This window comes from Globicephala melas, chromosome 17 (assembly GCF_963455315.2).
Source record: "Globicephala melas chromosome 17, mGloMel1.2, whole genome shotgun sequence".
NCBI lineage: Eukaryota > Metazoa > Chordata > Mammalia > Artiodactyla > Delphinidae > Globicephala > Globicephala melas.
Genome location: NC_083330.1, coordinates 17,421,419 through 17,443,855, shown reverse-complemented (window position 1 = coordinate 17,443,855; position 22,437 = coordinate 17,421,419). Strand labels below are relative to the sequence as shown.

The 22,437-nt window shown below is 39.3% G+C and overlaps 1 protein-coding gene across 13 annotated transcripts in view; it reads left to right on the top strand.

Moving 5' to 3' along the window:
- STAU2 (staufen double-stranded RNA binding protein 2) overlaps positions 1-22,437 on the top strand; it is a 302,828-nt gene that overhangs the window by 186,620 nt on the left and 93,771 nt on the right. For 10 of the 13 annotated variants that reach the window (XM_060286973.2, XM_060286971.2, XM_030859558.2 and 7 more), the window contains one exon: positions 10,280-10,393. The exons of the other annotated variants lie outside the window; for them this stretch is intronic. In XM_060286973.2, the coding sequence (XP_060142956.1) occupies positions 10,280-10,393 (114 nt within the window). The remainder of the gene's footprint in view (positions 1-10,279; positions 10,394-22,437) is intronic. 13 annotated transcript variants of the gene reach the window in all.

The window sequence follows — 22,437 nt, the reverse complement described above, 5'->3', positions numbered from 1 at the left end:
AGGCTTTATTCATTTTTTCTCAGTCTGTTTTCTCTGTTGTCCAGATTGAGGAATTTCTATTTTTCTATCTTCAAGTTCACTGATTCTTTCCTCTGTTCTCTCCCTTCTGTTGTTAAGCCCATCCATTGAGTTAATTTTGGTTTTTAGGTTATAAAACTTCTATTTTGTTCTTCTTATATCTCTATTTCTTTGGTGAGATTATACATTTTTTTCATTTGTTTCAGGTAAGTGTGTCATTGCTTTTTTTTTTTTTTTTTTTTTGCATTATGCGGGCCTCTCACTGTTGTGGCCTCTCCCATTGCGGAGCACAGGCTCCAGACGCGCAGGCTCAGCGGCCATGGCTCACAGGCCTAGCCACTCCGCGGCGTGTGGGATCTTCCCGGACCGGGGCGCGAACCTGTGTTCCCTGCATCGGAGGGCAGACTCTCAACCACTGCGCCACCAGGGGAGCCCCTGTCATTGCTTTTTGAAGCATTTTTATGATAGCTGCTTTAAAACACTTGTCAGATAAGTTTAACAAATATGCTGTCTTGGTGTTGGCATCTCATGATTGTCTTTTCTTATTCAAGTTGAGATTATTCTGATTCTTGATATAATGAATGATTTTTTGTTGAATCCTGGACATTATGGGTATAATAAATCTCTGTATCTTATTTAAATCTTCTGTTTCAGTAAGCCTCCTCTGGCAGTATGCCAAGTTGGGTATTGGAGTGCTGTCTTTTTACTACCAGGTATGGGTAGAAGTTCATTTTCCCCACTTAGCCTCTGTTGACAGCCTGGTGCGAGGAAGGGGACTTGTCACGGATGGATGGTGTGGAAGTCCTGACCCTCCACCATGCCCCCCTGATACCACTCCAGTGAGAAGGGGTAGGGTGCCCAACATTACCAGATAAAGTTGGAAAGCCTGGGAATCCAGCAGGTATGAAAGTCTTGACTCCTCATTCAGCCTTCTGTGTCGTGTCATCACCTTAGTAGGCGAATTGGGTTACCTCATTCCAGTCTGGCAAGAGTGGAAGTCTAGGCTCCCCAGTTGACGTTTGCTGATGGGGCTGAGGATGCGGGGGTGTGCCACTTTTTAATGGTGTTTGACTGGAGGAGGGCCATCATTGTCTAAACATTTTCTCTCTTGCTTACGTTATTCGTTTTCTGGCCCTTTGGTTAGAGAGAGCAGGCTTTCTTGCGGCTTCTTTTCCTATACCCACTGACATTTCCAGGGTGCTAACTATTCTAGCACCCAGTCCAGGATAAATAAGACAAAAAGAAAAACCAGGAATTCACCACTGTGTTGTTCCTTGGGTCCTGAAATCCCTACCGGGTCTTCCTCTTTCTCTGTACCTTTCTGAGTCCTCTTATGTTTGTTTTATGTATATATCAAGAGATTTTACTTATGCTTAGCAGAAAGAATAGGGAAAAGTAAATCTATTCCATCTTGTTTGGAAGCAGAAGTCATAAATGGTCTTTTCATCATGAATTTCATTATATTTTAAAAACAAATATAGTATGTTTCTAAAAGCTATAATTCCTGAGTAGGAAGAATATATTCCAATATTTGTGTAAAAAAAATTAAATGCCATTATGAACTAAACCAGTATGTAATGAAAAGATTTGTAAGGTCTTTGATACCCACTTTTTGAAGTGATAGTAAATACAGCAGAATTTTAATACATGAAAAGTAGTAGAATTGTTTGGCCTTCTTGGGAGAAGATTTTTCATGTTTGACTTTGGTGGTATACTGAGTGCCTGTATAACTGTAATTTTCCTTTGACCTTGGAAAAAGATTTCCTTGTTAAAAAGTTATTTCTCTTAAAAGCTTTTGCACAGCAAAGGAAAATAAAAACAAGATGAAAAGGCAACCCTCAGAATGGGAGAAAATATTTGCAAATGAAGCAACTGCAAAGGATTAATCTCCAAAATTTACAAGCAGCTCAGTATCAAAACAAACAAACAACTTCTTTAGGCAGAAGACCTGAATAGACATTTCTCCAAAGAAGGTATACAGATGGCCAACAAACACATGAAAAAATGCTGAACATCATTAATCATTAGAGAAATGCAAATCAAAACTACAATCAGGTATCACCTCATACCAGTTAGAATGGCCATCATCAAAAAATCTACAAACAATAAATGCTGGAGAGGGTGTGGAGAAAAGGGAACCCTCTTGCACTGTTGGTGGAATGTAAATTGATACAGCCACTATGGAGAACAGTATGGAGGTTCCTTAAAAAACTAAAAATAGGACTACCATACGACCCAGCAGTCCCACTAGTGGGCATATACCCTGAGAAAACCATAATTCAAAAAGAGTCATGTACCACCCCACAATGTTCACTGCAGCTCTATTTACAAAAGCCAGGACATGGAAGCAACCCAAGTGTCCATCAACAGATGAATAGATAAAGAAGATGTGGCACATATATACAATGGAATATTACTCAGCCATAAAAAGGAACGAAATTGATTGAGTTACTTGTAGCGAGGTGGATGGACCTAAAGCCTGTCATACAGAGTGAAGTAAGTCAGAAAGAGAAAAACAAATGACGTATGCTAACACATATGTATATGGAATCTAAAAAAAAAATACAGTTCTGAAAAACCTAGGGGCAGGACAGGAATAAAGACGCAGACCTACTAGAGAATGGACTTGAGGACACGGGGTGGGGGAAGGGTAAGCTGGGACGAACTGAGAGAGTGACATGGACATATATACACTACGAAATATAAAATAGATAGCTAGTGGGAAGCAGCTGCATAGCACAGGGAGATCAGCTTGGTGCTTTGTGACCACCTAGAGGGGTGGGTAGGGAGGTTGGGAGGGAGACACAAGAAGGAGGAGATATGGGGATATATGTATATGTATAACTGATTCACTTTGTAATAAAGCAGAAACTAACACACCATTGTAAAGCAATTATACTCCAATAAAGATGTTACAAAAACACATTCCAACAGGAAAAAAAAAGTTATTTATTTGCAAAGCCTGTAGATTTTAATAATTTTTTTAAAAAAATATTTATTTATTTATTTTAGTTTTGGGTGTGTCGGGTCTTAGTTGTGGCACGTGGGATCTTCAGTGCGGCGTGAGGGATCTTTCGTTGCAGTGCACGGGCTTCTCTCTAGTTGTGGTGTGCCGGCTCCAGAGCACATGGACTCTGTAGTTGTGACTCGCTTGTGTGCTCAGTAGTTGCAGGGCGTGGGCTTAGTTGCCCCGTGGCATGTAGGATCTTATTTCCCCAATCAGGGATCAAACCCATGTCCCCTGCCTTAGAAGGTGGATTCTTAACCACTGGACCACCAAGGAAGTCCCAAGCCTGTAGATTTTAATGCAGCTTGTAAATGGATGTGTGTGAGTATATCAAAGCATGAGTACATACTATATAAAAGAAGGAGGCTCTTTTTCTGGTAGATGTGTAATCGACTTAAAAATCACCTAGTGTTTTCTTTTGAGGGAAGTGTAAAACTAAAATAACTATATTTGTGTGTGTGTATATATATAATTTACATCTTAATTAGCTGCCTCATTAGACCTTCACTGGCATAGTCAATGGAAACAGAAAAGCAGTGAACAAAAATTTAGGATCTGTGTCATGCACAAACTCATCACTTAAAGTAAGAATGCAGGGGCCTCCCTGGTGGCGCAGTGGTTGTGAGTCCGCCTGCCAATGCAGGGGACATGGGTTCGTGGCCCGGTCCGGGAGGATCCCACATGCCGCGGAGCGGCTGGGCCCGTGAGCCATGGCCGCTGAGCCTGCGCGTCCGGAGCCTGTGCTCCGCAACGGGAAGGGCCACAGCAGTGAGAGGCCCGCGTACCGCAAACAAAACAAAACAAAACAAAAGAATGCAGTTATCTTCCTTAACAATCCTGACAGCACATCTGTTGTTGCATTTGTTAGTTTTTATCTGTGACTTACACTAGAAATAAATCAGTACATCACTGGTAGATTTTGTACACCAAATATAGGCATGTAATTTTCAAAGCTTTTCCTGAGCATAGAATTTCCAAAAGAGAGAAAAGATAATTACAAGTTGAGTCTCAGTCTGTATAATGTGATTTCATTCATTCACTTGTCCCTTTCGAGGCATTAATGTGACAAGCATATTGCATGCAGAGTAAAACAGATTACTCATACAGTTAAAACACTCAATACATGACTGAACTTGTTAAATATATGTTTACATTTTAGTTACAAAGGACTTGCCTTTAGTTATGAAAAGGATTGGGGAAAGAAGCTTTAGGGAAAGTCAGTGACAGACATTATCCTAATGTAATATTATTCTTCATAATTATACATCATGTCATATCTTTTATTGTATTATCATGGGATGTGTTATTCTAATAATAAGACTAATATTTATTTTAGTGCTAACCATAAGCCAGGCATTGTTCTAAGTGCTTTTCATGGAGAAACGCCTTTTATTTTTTTATTTTTATTTATTACTTTAAAATGAATTCGATAATTATAAATAGATAATAACATAGATTTGTACTGTTGCCTGTAGTTAACCCAAATAAGTAAGATGGTTTACATGTTCTCAAGTCATCTAAAAAAGTAGTTAAGAAATGTTTAATACCGGTTTACCCTACTTAACTAGTGTAATATTTGTCAAGCAGTATTGTTTTAGTGCTTTGCCAAGAATATGCTGATTTTCATGTTAATAAAGATTTAGGTCTTTTGTATAGCTAGTGTGCAGGCCCTGCAAGAATCAAGCATGTTTTGAGTATCGTAAGATCTGGTACTGAACTGTTGCCCTTTAGCTCCTTGCTGTCTTTACCCCTCCTTGCAGGGCTTCTATGCAGTAGCTACAGTGTGATCTCTGCCTGCTGCTTTGGAGTAAACCCGTGAACCTGAGGTGTGCTAATCAAGCATGTTTTCTTGATACAGTGATTGTGTTCTCACATGTGAATGTACAGGCCTTTATCTTTCCTTAATGATCTAATGAGCAGCTTTCTTTGAACATGGATCTTTTTCACACCCTCTTCATTTTTGTCCCACGGGGGGTGACCGTTAAAAACATCTAACAGACAAGCAGTTAACCAGTTCCCTGATGAGATTAGTAAAATATTTAGTAGTCCTACAACATCAGGGAATTTCTCAGCCCTGCAGGAAACAGTTTGATTCAACTTTTTTTGGAGGTAGGGGGAAGGAAATTTAAATTTTCATTTGAATGGCCCCCTCATGTTTTCAGATGGGCATGAAAAAAATTCGCATACATAGCTTTTCATGTAAATTATTTTAAAGCTTATAGCATTTTTCTTTATTTCTTTTCTTTTTTTTTAAGGAATGGGATTATTTATTCAAATCAAGTCAAGATTTGCCATTTAAACAAAACATCACAAATTGAGTAGCTTTGAATTCTTTATTTTGTAAGTTATCTGAATAGTTGAAGTGATTTGTATCTCTCCTTTCAAGAAGAAGAAATCTCTACTAGACAGGCAAAATCATTATCAGAATGCACAATTATAGCATCTCATCTGGGTTTATATGATTACAAATCAAACTAGGGAACTTATTTTAAAATAAAAATATAGATTTTCAAATTTCAAAGGAAGCCACATTATTTAATTTACATATATTGAAATTTCTGACCCATCTTTCAGTGGAATAATTTTTGTAAGTCCATGAGAAAGAAACGAAATGTCAATTTGCTGTGGTTGATGGTGTTTTAAATCCAGAGCAAGTGCTGCAACAGTATAAAAAATCAAGATTAGTTGCTTACATTTTAGAGTATGAAAGATAGCAAACTGATATGATTCATAAACAATAAATTTTAAAATCAACATAGGAGATGACTTTTGTAATCTTCTAAAATTATCTTTCATCAAAATCAAGGCCCATGACATTGTATATTGAAAATTTTAGGGCCATATTTGTAGAAACAGTGCTTTGTTGTAGCAGAAACATTTCACCCATCAATCCTGAAGATTTGTGCTTTATAGAATGTAATGGAGTTTTATTCCCTAATTGTTTTAGCCTAGAGTTCTAAGATTCCTGGCTTCTGCTGATGCTTTGAATCATAGGAAGCATTTTTCGATTTAGAAGGATGAATTTTAAAATGTCATTCACACATTTCTTTTTTTTTTTTTTTTTTTTTTTTTGCGGCACGCGGGCCTCTCACTGTTGTGGCCTCTCCCGTTGCGGAGCACAGGCTCCGGACGCGCAGGCTCAGTGGCCATGGCTCACAGGCCCAGCCGCTCCGCGGCATGTGGGATCTTCCCAGACCAGGGCACGAACCCGTGTCCCCTGCATCGGCAGGCGGACTTTCGACCACTGCGCCACCAGGGAAGCCCCACACATTTCTTTTTTTGAAATTCACAATTTTATGAACTCTAATGTTTTTATGTCCAAGAAGAAAATAAATAACTGAGGAGCCATATCAAACTTGTTTTTATGAGGGATTGATTGTGTAAAGTATGATTCTTTCTTAAGGCTTTTTACCTATATATTATTAATTTTTGTTTAATTTGAAATTGTGTCCTCAAACAGTAGTCTCCTATAGTTTTTACATATTTTTATCTGTTTGGAGGGTACAATCTCAGTGCAGTGGGGGGGTAAACATGGAATGACTATTTCTCTAGTCACCACTTTCCCCCATGCTGTGTCAAATCTCCCGTTCATGTTTCTTTATATCTTTGGCAAATCCCATAGTTTTCTAGTTACCTTTAGCTTTAAAAAATCTAGTCCAGTTCACCGTAAAACTCCCAAGCTCATGTCCCCCCATTGCCAGCCAGTTGTTTTGGTTCAAGACACGTAGGGGAAGGAGGGTATACGGTGATTTCTTTTTGTTATCCTCTCACGCCAGCACCTTTGAATATTTGTGGTTAGTGGGGTAGGAGCTTGATCTGCTTCTGAGACAGCTTCCTCCACACTCTACCTCTGTTTCATGCCCTAGTTACTCCTCTGATGTTGGAAGCCTGAGAGGCGGACTAGGGAAGGGGAGGGTGCCACCCTTAGCCTGGTTTCATCCATTGCTGGCTTCCACAGAGATGATGTTCATCTTTTTTTTTCTTCTTTTTTCTTTATTGAAGTATAGTTGCTGTGCAATATTATGTAAGTTACAGGTGTACAACATAGTGATTCACAATTTCTAAGGTTTATACTCCATCTGTGATTATTGTTCATGATTTTCTTGAAGCAGTGTTTAGTTTCTCCCAGTTCCCTCTGTTCCTGAAGGGCAGCCATGTTTCCTTCGGGCTTTACCAGTGGTGCATGCCCCTGGCCCTGCTGTTGGTAGGTGTCACTTTGCTTGGCCTGAGTAGCCCCTTGCCTTCTGCTGAGACACTTTTTCATTCCCTCCAAGGGCCATGGGGATCTACGTGAGCATCTTCCTTCATCCTTTTTTGTTTTCAGGGATACTGTGTGCCTAGCGCTCCTTCAGCAAGCTCTCAGATATCTCCAAACTCAGTCTCTATATTTTCATCTGCTTCCAAATGGCTAGGGACATACATCGGACTCGGTCAAGATTTCTTTTCGGGGCTTCCCTGGTGGCGCAGGGGTTGGGAGTCCGCCTGCCGATGCAGGGGACACGGGTTTGTGCCCCGGTCCGGGAAGATCCCACATGCCGTGGAGCGGCTGGTCCCGTGAGCCATGGCCGCTGAGCCTGCGCGTCCGGAGCCTGTGCTCCGCAACGGGAGAGGCCACAACAGTGAGAGGCCCGCGTACCGCAAAACAAAACAAAACAAAACAAAACAAAACAAAAAAAAAGATTTCTTTTCGGTGGGGACCTATAGGTTCAATTCTCAGCAAACCTACTGCCAGGGGACGAAATGTGTCTCCCTTTCGTATAGGTACTCCCCATCTCTGTCAGCTGTTTTCTTAGAGCTGCCCCACTCACAGGAAATACCGTATTCCTCACAAGGCTGACGGCCAAATGATCCCCTCCCACTCACCTGCCTTTTCCTAGTGCCTCTTTGTATCCTTTATGGTTGGACCAGTTCTGCTGACTATTAACAACCAGGTGGGAAGAGAGAATAAGACCTGGCCCCAAATGTCAGCAGCTGTCTAGAGCTCCTTTTGTTGTTGGCTGTGGGTCCTGGTGTCAGTTTGGGAGCAATAGGAAAAATCTCAGTGGGATCGGGTTCTTCTGTGAGTAAGAAAAAGCCCAGCGACTTAAACAAAATAGATGTATATTCTTCTCTCACATAAAGGCCCATCAGCTTGCAGTCTAGGGCCAGTGTCATGCTTCTGGTCCATGAACTCTTCAGGGACCCACGCTCCCTCCAGCTCACCACTCTGCCATCTCTAAGTTTCGGCCCTTGTCCTCATGGTCAAAGATGGTCATGTCCACATTTCCAAGCAGCAAAACAGGTGAAGAAGAGCCAAAGGCACACACCTGAAATCTCTTAAAAGTTTCCAGAAAGCTACCTCAGAATTTTCATCTGCATTCTCCTCAGTCACAGCTACTAAGCATAGCTACAAGGGAACCTGGGAAATATCTTTACTCTGTGCCCAGCTAAGAATTACTATGGAAAAATATTGGAGGACAGTTAGCAATCTCTGTCACATTTACTGGGTGCTGTGCCATTTTCTTTGGAGCTGTGTGGAAACTTGCACCTTGGTATTTACCTTGTAGGTATGAGTTCTACATGTACAGTAATATTTAATGCCTGCAGGATATATAATATTCTCTAGGGTATTGCAGGCTCACAGTGAATTAGGAGAAAAGTCAACTCTTTCAGTCACAGTATCCAAGCCACTGATGGAAATGAAGTTTGAAATTTATTTTTTGACTGGGACTGTCTTGCGCTATTTTTGTCCTTCCTAATTTTCATTTCTCTAGAAGAAAAAATAAAGCTGCAGTATGTTGGCTGATATATGAGTGTGTTCACTGTCAATTGGATATTTAGGAGAGTGTCATGTCTTTCATATAGACTTTCATTTGATGTGAAAGGGTGATTATATTTTATTTTAAAAAGCATGTTTTATGATAGCACTATATCAGACATAATATTTTAACTGTGCCATAAATGGTCGTGAACTGTATCTATTACAGTGTCACCATTGATTGGCTTTTGCATAAACCCGTTACGTGTTAAGTTTCATTTTCCCCCATCATATTTCACTGCTGCATAGTGAACAACAGGTCCACATTCTTGAACTCATACACACCGTGACCTTTTAATTTGCTCAGGAGGTACAGTGAATTCAAACTGTTGTCAAATCTTTTTCCCCAAAGTTAATTTGGAAAAAATATTTTTATAACAAAATCTTTAAAGTACTTTGGAAACAGAGCTTTGTATGTTGGCTTGATTTGAACTCTAAACTACTTTTTATAGATTCCAGGAAGTTTCCCCACCTTCACGGATACTGATGGCCAATCTTAACGACCTTACTGGTTTAAAAATGTTGAATTATTAAACCATTAGACTAGGATTTATATTGTCGTTTTCTGTCAGATCCATATTATATGTATATATGTACATCTGTAGGCGTATTTTTATTAATTTATTACAAAAGCAACGCTATTTTTACTTTATTAGCTTAGAATTAAAGTAAACACTGCTTGAAAGAACTTTTTTGAAAGTAGATAAAGGGAAGGATGGAAATTTTCCCAGTGGACAGATGGACTCATACTTCCCCCACCACCCGCCCCCCATACCCTACCTCTGATAGAGTGTCTTACACGTGGTTTTAATAATGGTTGGTTGTATGTAACTAAAAGAAAAATGATATTATAGTAACTTTATTTTCATCTGCACATTTCAAGTCATTTCAGTTTTATTCAATTTGATTATACTGTCAAAATTTCAAGCAGAGCATGAGGTAGTGAGATATATGTGTGTGTGTGTGTGTGTGTGTGTGTGTGTATTCAACAGTGATTTTATAGGGACTATAGTGTAGAATAGAAGAATGTCACTACCAATCAGGTGGCAATCACACACACATAGAGTCAAAGATGAGGAAAATTCAGGTTGACAAAATTTCATTAGACTCAAATGAACTTGACTTATGCTTACCCCTGAGTCCTTTGTACATTATGAAAAGTTGGACAAAAAAGATGGGTGTAGCATTTAGTTGTGAGTTTTTCTACCGGCTCTACTAACGTGGAGCACTCTGCAAAGCATTTCCTAAACTCTCTTAAAACTTCGCAAGTCCTTCAAATGGAATTAATAGATTTTCCATAGATCTTCAAGTCCCAATAAGGTTTTAAATATTTGAATTGCGTTCTACATAAATTATTTGAAATTTTTCTTGAAAGCTAGAGCCTTTGAAAAGGACCTGTTGCATCTGGCTCCCTCTTACAAGTGGTGTTCAGCAGATTTGCATGTGTTCTGTTATAGGTTCACTACTGTGATAGACAAAGTGGCAAAGAGTGTGTGACCTGTCTGACATTAGCCCCTGTGCAGATGACTTTCCATGCTATTGGAAGCTCCATTGAAGCCAGCCATGACCAGGTATAATATGCCACTGCCGTTTTGCTGCACTATGGCCCAGCTAAGAAATCAGAGGCCATCAGAATGGAAGCTATGTGCACACACACAGCTTTGCTTTCCCTAATACGTTAGCCACTAGTGCCATTTGCTAGACCTTTGAGAAATCAAGATTTTGTGTGTGCGTGTTGGGAAACCGATACCTTAGGAGATTTAAATTAGTTTAGACTTCTCGTTAGTGGTTCATTATTAATTTAAATATAGAATTCTCTTATAAGGAAGAGGTAATTGCCCTGTGTTATTTTCATTTTTAATAATTTTATATGGAAAGAAGGGTCAGCAAAACATGTAGATAGATAACACTGGAGTCTCACTATGATACATCCTCTAACTTGGGATATTATTAAAATGAAGTTCCAGTGTTGTTTTTACTTTTAAAGTTCTGTTTCTGAGATAAAGCTAAAAATCTGAAAAGTATATTTTCTTAATAAACAAATTCCTTTGATTGTTTAGATAACAGCTTGAGAATACATCCTGTTTATAATACATATTTTCAATTAAAATAATCATCAGATTAGACTAAACTAATGACCTAGGTCATAGAATTTCTAGTTTGGAGTCAAAATTAATAGACATACACAGTTTACTGTATGACTAACCAGCTGTGTTTTTTAAATTAACCATTTACATACAGAACAATCATAACCCACTTTCATATCCTTTTCCCAGTAAATTTGAGAACTCCTAATAGTCTTGCCTGATTCTTTTTTTCTTTCTATCTGAATAGTGCCCTTGCATGGAGAGAATAAAAGAGCCTAATAGTGTAACTTCTCAAATACATAGTTTATTGTCCAGCCCAGACAGGAAAACAGTCTTAAGGGCATACCTCTCTAGTTCATGATGTCCCCGCCATTATGGGTTTCCAATCATCATTTGATTGGTGGCAAGGTATTGTGGTGTTCTGGAACGAACAACTAATTGGTCAAAACATCTGAGTTTTCGGAAGTAACCACAGCATATGTAAGCTCCTACAGACAGCTACCTGGGTGGATGCTATCATCTCTTCGGGACTCTGTTTCCTAGGATGCTACTTGAGGGAGTCGAGTTAGTTGACCTACAAGATTCATTCCAGTGCTACCATTTTATGATTCTATAACGGATCTTCCTTCTCTTGGTTGAATGAGCCCAACCAGTAATAAACAGTTAATAGCATGTCGAACTGGGAAGCAGCTTAGACGTCTCTCCAGCGCTTCTCAGGGTTTTGTGCTGATGTGTGCTCCAGCTGCAGAAGAGGGTATAGCAGGGCTCTGAGGAACGGGCTAAACTAGCTAACAGGAAGTATTACGTTTCCCTGTATAAAACTATAAATGAGCTACATGCCAGGTGCTGAGGACATGGTAAGAATGTTAGACATGGTTCCTGCTCCTACGGAGCTTACACTCCAGCACCTTTGAATAATTGGCAAGAAGTCTAGCTGCTGCTGTATCTAACTCTGTATCCACGGATGGCAGAAACAAATGGCAAGAGCGGCATGAGACAGCCATCCTGCAAAGGTCTCTCCTTAGGCAAAGCAATGAAATCATTCTCAGAAACCCACACACCTGAGAAGAGCAACTCACTGTTAGTGGAGGTAGTTTATTGTTATGAAAGAGCACTGGACTGGGAATGGAGACGGGACTTGAACCCAGAGTTGCCAGGAACTAGCCGTGGGACCTTGTCTCTTCACCTCTTGGAACTTGGCTTCTTCATGAGCAAAATAATGAGGCTGTTCAGGCTTGTGCCCAGACCATATGCCAAGGCACTCAAAGTCCAGGGCTACAGTTAGCCCATATGGCACTTTAACAAATTAGGAAAAAAGGTACCTCTTCCTCAAAACATTTTACTGCTATCCAACAGAAAATTGTCATAATAGATAAATCCAGTCACCACGGTGTGAATGCCCTCCCCATCAAGGTGTGCAGTGCGCAACCTGCACAACCGTACAAAATGGTCTTATTCTGCGTCTATCTGGAGTGTCAATTACTCAATGGTAAGTAAATAAAGACATTTTTATATAAAGTAAATACAACTGCATTATAGATGACAAATTTGCATGAAATTTTAAGATGAAAGAAAGAGACTTCCAGGAAATGTGTCGATAATGGTCCAATGGGTGGATGGATAGAGGGATGGATGAATGGAGCCATGACTAGAACGACTGTCCTGTATATCAAACACTCTACTTTGGTGGCCTCAGAGGTGTAAAGTGGGGATGGGGGTGTGATCCATGCACCTCCCTTGTGCTTGGATCATTGGGTTCCCTGAGGAGAGCAGACACAGAGTAAACCTCTACTCCACATCCTCTGGCTTTTCTACATTGTGTTGAAAATGTAGAAAAACTAAGGGTCTGTCTAAGCAAGAGTTACTCCTTCACCATACCAAAAGCATAAATTTGACCTCGTAAGTTGGAAAAGATGGGCCACTGAATGCTTTCTCACCTGTTAATTTGTAAATACTAGAAAACAGGAAAGCACTTTAAAGCAAGAAAAATTACTGTTATTTAAAAGACATTATTCGAGCCACTGCAGTTGAACAAGAGAATAAGTATTCTGAAAAAAAAAGGATACGTAAAATGTAGAGGCAATCCTTCCTATGAAACTCAGGTTGTTCTTATATGTATAGAAAATGGAGGTGAGAAATGGAAGAACTCTGTAGCCTTGAACCTTTACAGCTTATCTTTCTTTGTTTTTGGTGTTGGAGCTCCCAATGTTTATTTTAGGTTAACATTGTTGGCATCGCCACGTATGTTAGTACAGTCTTCCCTCACTGTGATATTTTTTAATTTTTTCAAATTAATTTTTATTGGCGTATAGTTGATTTACAGTGTTGTGTTAGTTTCAGATGTACAGCAAAGTGAATCAGTTATACATATGCGTATATCCAGTCTTTTTCAGATTCGATTCCCATATGGGTCATTACAGAGTATTGAATAGAGTTTACAGCTTCTTAATTAAAAATATGTTTAGCGCTAGGAACCCAGTGAAGTGGAGACTGAACGTATTACCAGTGCATTCCCTCACTGTATAGGACAGGGACCATTAAGTGAAATTTCTCTATCAAGGTCAATATAGATATGCAAAATGGTTGGGGAAGAGATTCAGTATCTATATGCTGGTGATGTCGAAATGTATGGAGCTCTTAATTCTCCCTCCCCCCCCTCCCAAACCTGCTTTTCCCTGCTTTTATCTTTTATCTCCTTTTTCTTTTATCCATCCCGGTAAACGACCATCTACCTTGTTGCTGGGGCCAAGCCCCTTGAAGCATCTTCGCCTCCTCTCTCCCCTTCACGTGCCACATCTGGTCCTAGCATCTCTTCCTCTAAATTACATCTCTGATCTGACCACTTGTCACCACCTCCAGGGTTACCATTCTAGTTTAAGTCACTAGCACTTTTAATCCAGACCACTGCAGTAGTCTCTAAACTGGCTTCCTTTTTCTATTTTCATTCTGCTATGGGCTGTCTGCCACCCAGTAGCCAAAATTATTTTTAAGATAATCATTCAGTCACGTTACTCAGCGACTTAGAAACTTCCAGTGGCTTCTCATCACACCTATTATAAATCCAAAACTTTTGTTATGGCATACAAGTTCCTGTGTGGTTTGGCCCCCTCTACCTCTCCAATTTCAATTCCTGCCATTCTCCTTTTCACTCCCTCCCAGTCTCACTGGCCTTGTTGCCAGTTACATTGTAATGGATGAAAGAAACCAGACTCAAAAGACTGCGGTAGGTTTGATGTGTGTGACATTCTGGAAAAGGCAAAACTATAGACAGATCGGTGGTTGCCAGGGGATGGGGAGGGATTGACCCTAAATTGTCAGGACAGAATTTTGGGGGATGATGGAAATGTACTATATCTTGATTGTGGTGGTAGAAACACAACTGTATGCATTTATCAAACTCACAGAACTATACACTAAAAGGGGTAAATTTTACTGTTTGAAGATTATACCTCAATAAGCCTAACTTTAAAAAAAGCCGAACTCATTCTTTTATCAGTTACTCCTGTGGTATTGATCCCAAGGAAATGTGGAACGATGGCGTCCCCTTTCCTGTATTCGCTGTGTGTTGGGTCCACCTTGGAAACACACTATATTTAACTAATAGCCTCGTTTAGAGCTCCTTCGAATACCAGTGGCTAGTTAAGGCTTGCTTCAGACCTCCTAGAATAATTATTCGTCTCCAAAGACTGGTCTTAGCCTGCCACTCTCTGACTTTAGGGAAAGGGTCTGTCGGCCAGTGTTTCCTGTTTGGGAACTCTGAATTCTCATCCAAGCAGTGGACAGTCATTCAGGGCGGTGTCTGCCTGGAGGTCCCCACGTGTTTGGGTGAGAATGTTCTACAGGTGTTTGCCTTATTCATCACAGTAAATGTGATATTATAAATTCACATTAGTTTAGAATGTTTAATCGTCCAGAATATAAATGTAGTTTAAATTTATAGATGCTGATTTTTTTAGACACATTTGTTAACTGAACAACTACGTGGGAATCCTGCACTAGATTCTAGAGCATCCAGAGATAACTGACTGACAATTCTTGTAATAAGCTAGATAAATAACTTCTCATAGCCTGCTGAGCCAATCATCTTGTGAAATTTAAAATTTATAGATCATGTGGTTTCAATGAAGAGCCGTCATCCTTATTCATAAATTGAATTTAAAAAGACACACTTATTTGTTAAGACTGAGCTAGTGAGGGTTTTGGTGAGTATTTTTCAGTATATCCTATTTGGAAATTAAATTTATATTGTATAGTGTATATTAGTAAAGCAAAATTGTTTGTAGTACTGCAGAAAGGATTTTAGAATATCCTGTCTTGGTACAACTCAGCAGATACTATGGGTACTCTCTCCTGGCCCGATACCCTTTCTATCAGTACATCTTTTTTTTCTTTTCTTCATCATTCTTAAATGTTACTGAGTACCTCTCCCTCTCTGTCTCTTTTAATTACATCAGTCACCTTCTGTTACAGCCTCAAAGTCATAAACTTCCTTCCTTGTCTTTATATTTTCTTTTTTTTCGTTTTTCTGCTTTGGGCTGTACGCGGGCCTCTAACTGTTGTGGCCTCTCCCCTTGCGGAGCACAGGCTCCGGACGCGCAGGCTCAGCGGCCATGGCTCACGGGCCCAGCCGCTCCACGGCATGTGGGATCCTCCCAGACCGGGGCACGAACCCGTGTCCCCTGCATCGGCAGGCGAACTCTCAACCACTGCGCCACCAGGGAAGCCCTGTATTTTCTTTTTATTCATCTTCATTCAGACTGAATTATTAATCTCACCATTTCACAAATACTAGGTAAGCAGGCAGAGGTTAGTCAAAATACTATAGCTTAATTCCTGGTTAATAGCGTTGTTACTCCCTACCTTACTTTGTTCAGGTTAGCTCTGGAACTCACCTGCTTCGTATAAATAAAAGAATGAACTGATAAATCAACCACCTAATCAAGTACTAACTAGCCAGTGAAGTATAACATGTCTATTAGTACTTGCTGTAATCTGACCCTAGTCATCACAAAGTGAGGTTATTGTATAGAGTAACTGACAATGCATACTTGACACATTACTTAGAATTTGAAAAATCAACAATTTTACAAGAGAAAAGAAACAAGAACCAAATTTTTTTTTTGTATTATTAAGGTATAGTTGACTTACAATATTATACAGGTTTCAGGTACACAACGTAGTGATTCACAATTTTTAAAGGTTATACTCCATTGATAGTTGTTTATAAAACATTGGCTATACTCCCTGTGGTGTATGATATATCCTTGTAGCTTATTTATTTTATACATAGTAGTTTGTACCTCTTTATCCCCTACCTCCATCTTGCCTCTCCTCCCTTCCCCCTCCCCACTGGTAACTACTAGTTTGAACAAGAACCGGATTTATGTATAATGTGTTTACCATGTACTACTCTATATTGTGCTAGGCTCGACATACATTATTTTGCTTAATTCTCATGGTAACTCTGTGAGGTAGAAGCTGTACCATTTGATTATTTGCTTCATCTGCTACATTGCCTTTAAGGGTTTATGTCCAGATTAGTAACATCAATCAACCTGTGTGCTTTGACTAGAATTCAAGGCAGACTTCTCAAAGAGCAACCATTAAGTGTAACAATTTACAAATCTTATGGGTATTCTCTTCTACTTTTGATTAATTAAATTCTGCTCAAAGTTCTTTTTCTGATTAATTACAAGACTCTTTGCCTGAGTAATTGTGTCATAATGTCTTACAGTTGTATAGTAATTTAAAACTAAAAGAGAAAAAGCCTTCTCTCGTATCTAAGTATATACTATCATAGCAATAGTACACTGATTGATTGTAGACTATGTACAGAACTTTTGTAGTGCTAGAAGGTCTTAAATGATAATACATCTACTACCTTGCCCTTTAGTCTAATGGAGTGTATCAGCTAGGACGCTTTTGGCTACAAGTAACAGAAAAGCTGACTCATTTTGGCTTAAATAATAAGAAATCTTGTTATCTCACATAACAGGAAGTTCAGAGGAAGGGTGAACTCCAAGGTTGGTTGATAAAGCAGCTCAGTGATGTCAGCAGGGAATTGGGTTATTTCATTTCTTAACTCTGCCATCCTCTGCTTTATCCTCTGTGTCATGGAACGATGGCCACAGGGGTTCTCTGTGTCACTGGCCACATAGCCACATCCAGAGGAAAACACGAGATCTGATCTTCTTCTTTCTCCTTTTAGGGGCAAAGACATCTGTATCTGGAACTCCCCCAGCTATCTTTCCTTCGTAGCTCAGGCCTGCATTGGGTCGGTGACATGCCCATGTCTAAACTAGTCACTGGCAAGAGAAAAGAGACCACTACTAGTTTAAATGCTTGGGGTGAAAGGGTTATTGAGGAATCAACCACAAGGACTACTACAGGAGGGATAAAATACCACATGAGTAATTTAAAATTTTCTAGTAGACCCATTTAAAAACTAAAAAGAAACTGTTAAGTTTAATCTTAATAATATATTTTATTTAGCCCAATATATCTACAGTATCATTTCAAACTGTAATCAACTTTTTAAATTACTGAGATATTTTGTGCTCTTTTATACATCTCACTTTGGACTAGCCACATTTCAGGTGGTCAGTAGCCGCATGTGTGTTGGACAGGATGAAATCCAAGGGCATTATGACTCAGTCCCTGCCTACGTCTCCAGTCTTATCCTTGACTATTCACCCTGTGCCTAACTTGTACGCATGCTTTTATACCCTGGCCGTATTGAGTTACCACGTCTCCTGCTCTCTTGCATCTGTCTTTATTGGCCCTGTTCCCTCTGTCTGGGCCGTTCTCTCCTTGCTCATAAGAGAAACTTTGTTTTATCCGTCAGGTGCAGCCAACATGTCACTCCAGTCAATAAGCCTTCCCCAAACCTACTTTTTACATCATCCCACCATTACCTTTATCAAACTGTTTTCCCATTATTTGTTTCCATATTGGTCTACCCCACTGGGCAGGGACTTCAGTGAGGTCCAGAGCGGTGTCTTCTTTGCCTTAGTATTCTCCATGTCTATGCTCTGGCACTTAGGAGTAACTCCATACATATTTATAGGATGGAAATGAATTGAGTTTCTAAGAAAAATTAGAATGACTTGGATTTGGTAGGGTTCATTTGATAGAATTGGTGAGAGAAATGGAATGTTTGGCCCAGGATGCTTTCTCTGGTGGTGGCTTTACAGGCACATGTTTTGTGAAAGCATCCTGAGGCCCTCCATATGTGACCTCAGCATTTACATACTCTGAATCCATGTAACTGTCATCAGGAATCCATCATATATCTCCGTTAATTTCTCTACTGATCTGTTTGTAGCTGAATTTTTCTAACCTGTCATGCATATGAGTACATCCTTCTCAGTGTCTAAATTACTTTTCTCAAGTTCCAGGGCTGCCTCCTGTTTCTAGCATTTCACAGTGTAATATACAAGTCAGTATTCACTGCATAGTGTCATTTGGGACTGCATCCCTCAGAACATAAAGAGGCATAAACTTCATAGGTTTGAGCAACAATTTCCCAAGACAAATAAAGCAGCTTTTTATTAATATAAGGGACGCTTAGGAGTGACGTTGCGTAATAACAGCCCTCACTGCATTCTCCTAGAGGTACCTGCGATAGGGTTGTGGCATTCTTTGTATTACATAGGTTCAGTATAAGTTTTGAACTTCACTGTTCCACTTGCTCCACTATCAAGCCACAGTGCTGAGGGCCATAGAGTTTGGAAAGAGAGGGTATAATCGCTGCCATTGGCAGCTTCTAGGAAGTTCTGGAGCTGCCACAATTCAACACATAAGTTGATTTTTGTTTACTTTTTATGAAATAGGGTGCTGAGAGAGATACTAAAGAGGTACATCAAAATGTTTGTTTGGGGAAAGTGCTTTCATATTTGTTGATTTTTGTATTTCAAAATATTCTCGTATCTGAAACTTATCCCATGATGATAGGATTAAAATTTCTTCCCCTGGCTTTTCATTTATTATATAAAATTCCCATTTTACACAAATATATCTTAAGGAATTCAATCATATCTTTTTTCTTTACATTTTGTATTTCACTAACTAGTCCAGTAGTTCAAATAACCTTTTTTTTAAACATCTTTATTGGAGTATAATTGCTTTACAATGTTGGGTTAGTTTCTGCTGTATAACAAAGGAAATCAGCTATATGTATACATATATCCCCATATCTCCTCTCTCTTGTGTCTCCCTCCCACCTCCCTATCCCACCCCTCTAGGTGGTCGCAAAGCACCGAGCTGATCTCCCTGTGCTATGCAGCTGCTTCTCACTAGCTATCTGTTTTACATTTGGTAGTGTATATATGTCAATGTTACTCTCTCACTTCATCCCAGCTTACCCTTCTCCCTCCCCACGTCCTCAAGTCCATTTTCTATGTCTGTGTCTTTATTCCTGTCCTGCCCCTAGGTTCATCAGAACTGTTTTTTGTTTTAGATTCCATATATATGTGTTAGCATACGGTATTTCTTTTCCTCTTTCTGATTTACTTCACTCTGTATGACAGACTCTAGGTCCATCCACCTCACTACAAATAACTCAATTTCGTTTCTTTTTATGACTGAGTAATATTCCATTGTATAGATGTGTCACATCTTCTTTATCCATTCATCTGTTGATGGACACTTAGGTTGCTTCCATGTCCTGGCTACTGTCTTTTTTTTTTTTTTTTTTGCGGTACTCGGGCCTCTCACCACTGCGGCCTCTCTTGTTGCGGAGCACAGGCTCCGGACGCGCAGACTCAGCAGCCATGGCCCACAGACCCAGCCACTCCACGGCATGTGGGATCCTCCCGGACCGTGTCCCTTGCATCGGCAGGCAGACTCTCAACCACTGTGCCACCAGGGAAGCCCCCTGGCTACTGTAAATAGAGCTGCAATGAACATTGTGGTACATGACTCTTTTTGAATTATGGTTTTCTCAGGGTATGTGCCCAGTAGTGGGATTGCTGGGTCATATGGTAGTCCTATTTTTAGTTTTTTAAGGAACCTCCATACTGTTCTCCATAGTGGCTGTATCAATTTACATTCCCACCAGCAGTGCAAGAGGGTTCCCTTTTCTCCACACCGTCTCCAGCATTTATTGTTTCTAGATTTTTTGCTGATGGCCATTCTAACTGGTGTGAGATGATATCTCATTGTAGTTTGGATTTGCATTTCTCTAATGATTAGTGATGTTCAGCATTTTTTCATGTGTTTGTTGGCAATCTGTATGTCTTCTTTGGAGAAATGTCTGTTTAGGTCTTCTGCCCATTTTTGGATTGGGTTATTTGTTTTTTTGATGTTGAGCTGCATGAGCTGCTTGTATATTTTGGAGATTAATCCTTTGTTAGTTGCTTCGTTTGCAAATATTTGGTCCCATTCTGAGGGTTGTCTCTTCATCTTATTTATGGTTTCCTTTGCTGTGCAAAAGCTTTTAAGTTTCATTAGGTCCCATTTGTTTATTTTTATTTCCATTTCTCTGGGAGGTGGGTCAAAAAGGATCTTGCTGTGATTTATGTCATAGAGTGTTATGCCTGTGTTTTCCTCTAAGAGTTTTATAGTATCTGGCCTTACATTTAGGTCTTTAATCGATTTTGAGTTTATTTTTGTGTATGGTGTTAGGGAGTATTCTAATTTCATTCTTTTACATGTAGCTGTCTAGTTTTCCCAGCACTACTTATTGAAAAGGCTCTCTTCTCCATTGTATACTCTTGCCTCCTTTATCAAAGATAAGGTGACCATATGTGCGTGGATTTTTCTCTGGACTTTCTATCCTGTTCCATTGATCTATATTTCTGTTTTTGTGCCAGTCATACTGTCTTGATTACCGTAGCTTTATAGTATGGTCTGAAGTCAGGGAGCCTGATTCTTCCAGCTCCGTTTTTCTTTCTCAAGATTGCTCTGGCTATTTGGGATCTTTTGTGTTTCCATACAAATTGTGCAGTTTTTTGTTCTAGTTCTGTGAAAAATGCTATTGGTAGTTTTATAGGGATTGCATTGAATCTGTAGATTGCTTTGGGTAGTAGAGTCATTTTCACAATGTTGATTCTTCCAATCCAAGAACATGGTATATCTCTCCATCTGTTTGTATCATCTTTAATTTCTTTTGTCAGTGTCTTATAGTTTTCTGCATACAGGTCTTTTGTCTCCTTAGGTAGGTTTATTCCTAGGTATTTTATTCTTTTTGTTGCAGTGGTAAATGGGAGTGTTTCCTTAATTTCTCTTTCAGATTTTTCATCATTAATGTATAGGAATGCAAGAGATTTCTGCGCATTAATTTTGTATCCTGCTCCTCTACCAAATTCATTGATTAGCTCTAGTAGTTTTCTGGTAGCATCTTTAGGATTCTCTATGTATAGTATCATGTCATCTGCAGACAGTGACAGTTTTACTTCTTCTTTTCCGACTTGGCTTCCTTTTATTTCTTTTTCTTCTCTGATTGCTGTGGCTAAAACTTCCAAAACTATGTTGAGTAATAGTGGTGAGAGTGGGCAACCTTGTCTTGTTCCTGATCTTAGAGGAAAGAGTTTCAGTTTTTCATCATTGAGAATGATGTTGGCTGTGGGTTTGTCATATATGGCCTTTATTATGTTGCGATAGGTTCCCTCTATTCCTACTTTCTGGAGAGTTTTTATCATAATTGTTGTTGAATTTTGTTAAAACCTTTTTCTGTAACACTTGTTTTTGTTTTTTAGCTGTTTTTTTTTAAATTGAGATAGAATTGAAATATAACATTGTATTAGTTTTAGGCGTACAACATAATGATTTGATATATGTAGATACTGCAAAATGGTTACCACAAATTTAGTAAACGTCCATCACCACACTTAGTTACAGATTCAGTCATATCTTCAAAAAATGTTTCAGGAGGGAAGGTCACCAGGAACAGCTTCTCACCACTAGATAGTTATTACTCAATGGACTGCAACAGGAATCAGCAAACCACAGCCCATGGGCCAAATCCAGCTTACCACCTGAACTAAGGATGGCTTTTAGATTTTGAAATGGTTGGAAAGAAATCAAAAGAAGAATAATATTTCATGAGATGTGAAAATTATATGGAATTCAAATTTTAGTATCCGTAAAGAAAGTTTTATTGGAACACACTCATGCCCATGTGTTCAGGTATTGTCTGTGGCCACTTTCACTACAACAGCAGAAATGAGTAATTACGACAGAAACCGTATTGCCTGCAACACCTAAAATATTTACTATCTGTCCCTTTACAGAAAAAGTTTGCTGATCTAATCCCCGAACTAGAAGGAAGAAACATTAGGCATGCACTTTTTGAATTTTGTATCAAATGTTATTCTAAACATGGTCACTCAGAGTTCATTCTCTTTCAGAAAGGAGCTAATCTTCTGGAAATATTGCCTGTATTATAGCACAGTTAGATTTGGTTGTGAATTTTGGATTTATTTACTCTACAATAGAAACCAATTTTATTCTCTAAGGGAAAAATTAATTATCTTTCTTCATCAGTATTTATCAGAGCATTGAAAGAAAGTTTGCTGGTAGCAAAGGTT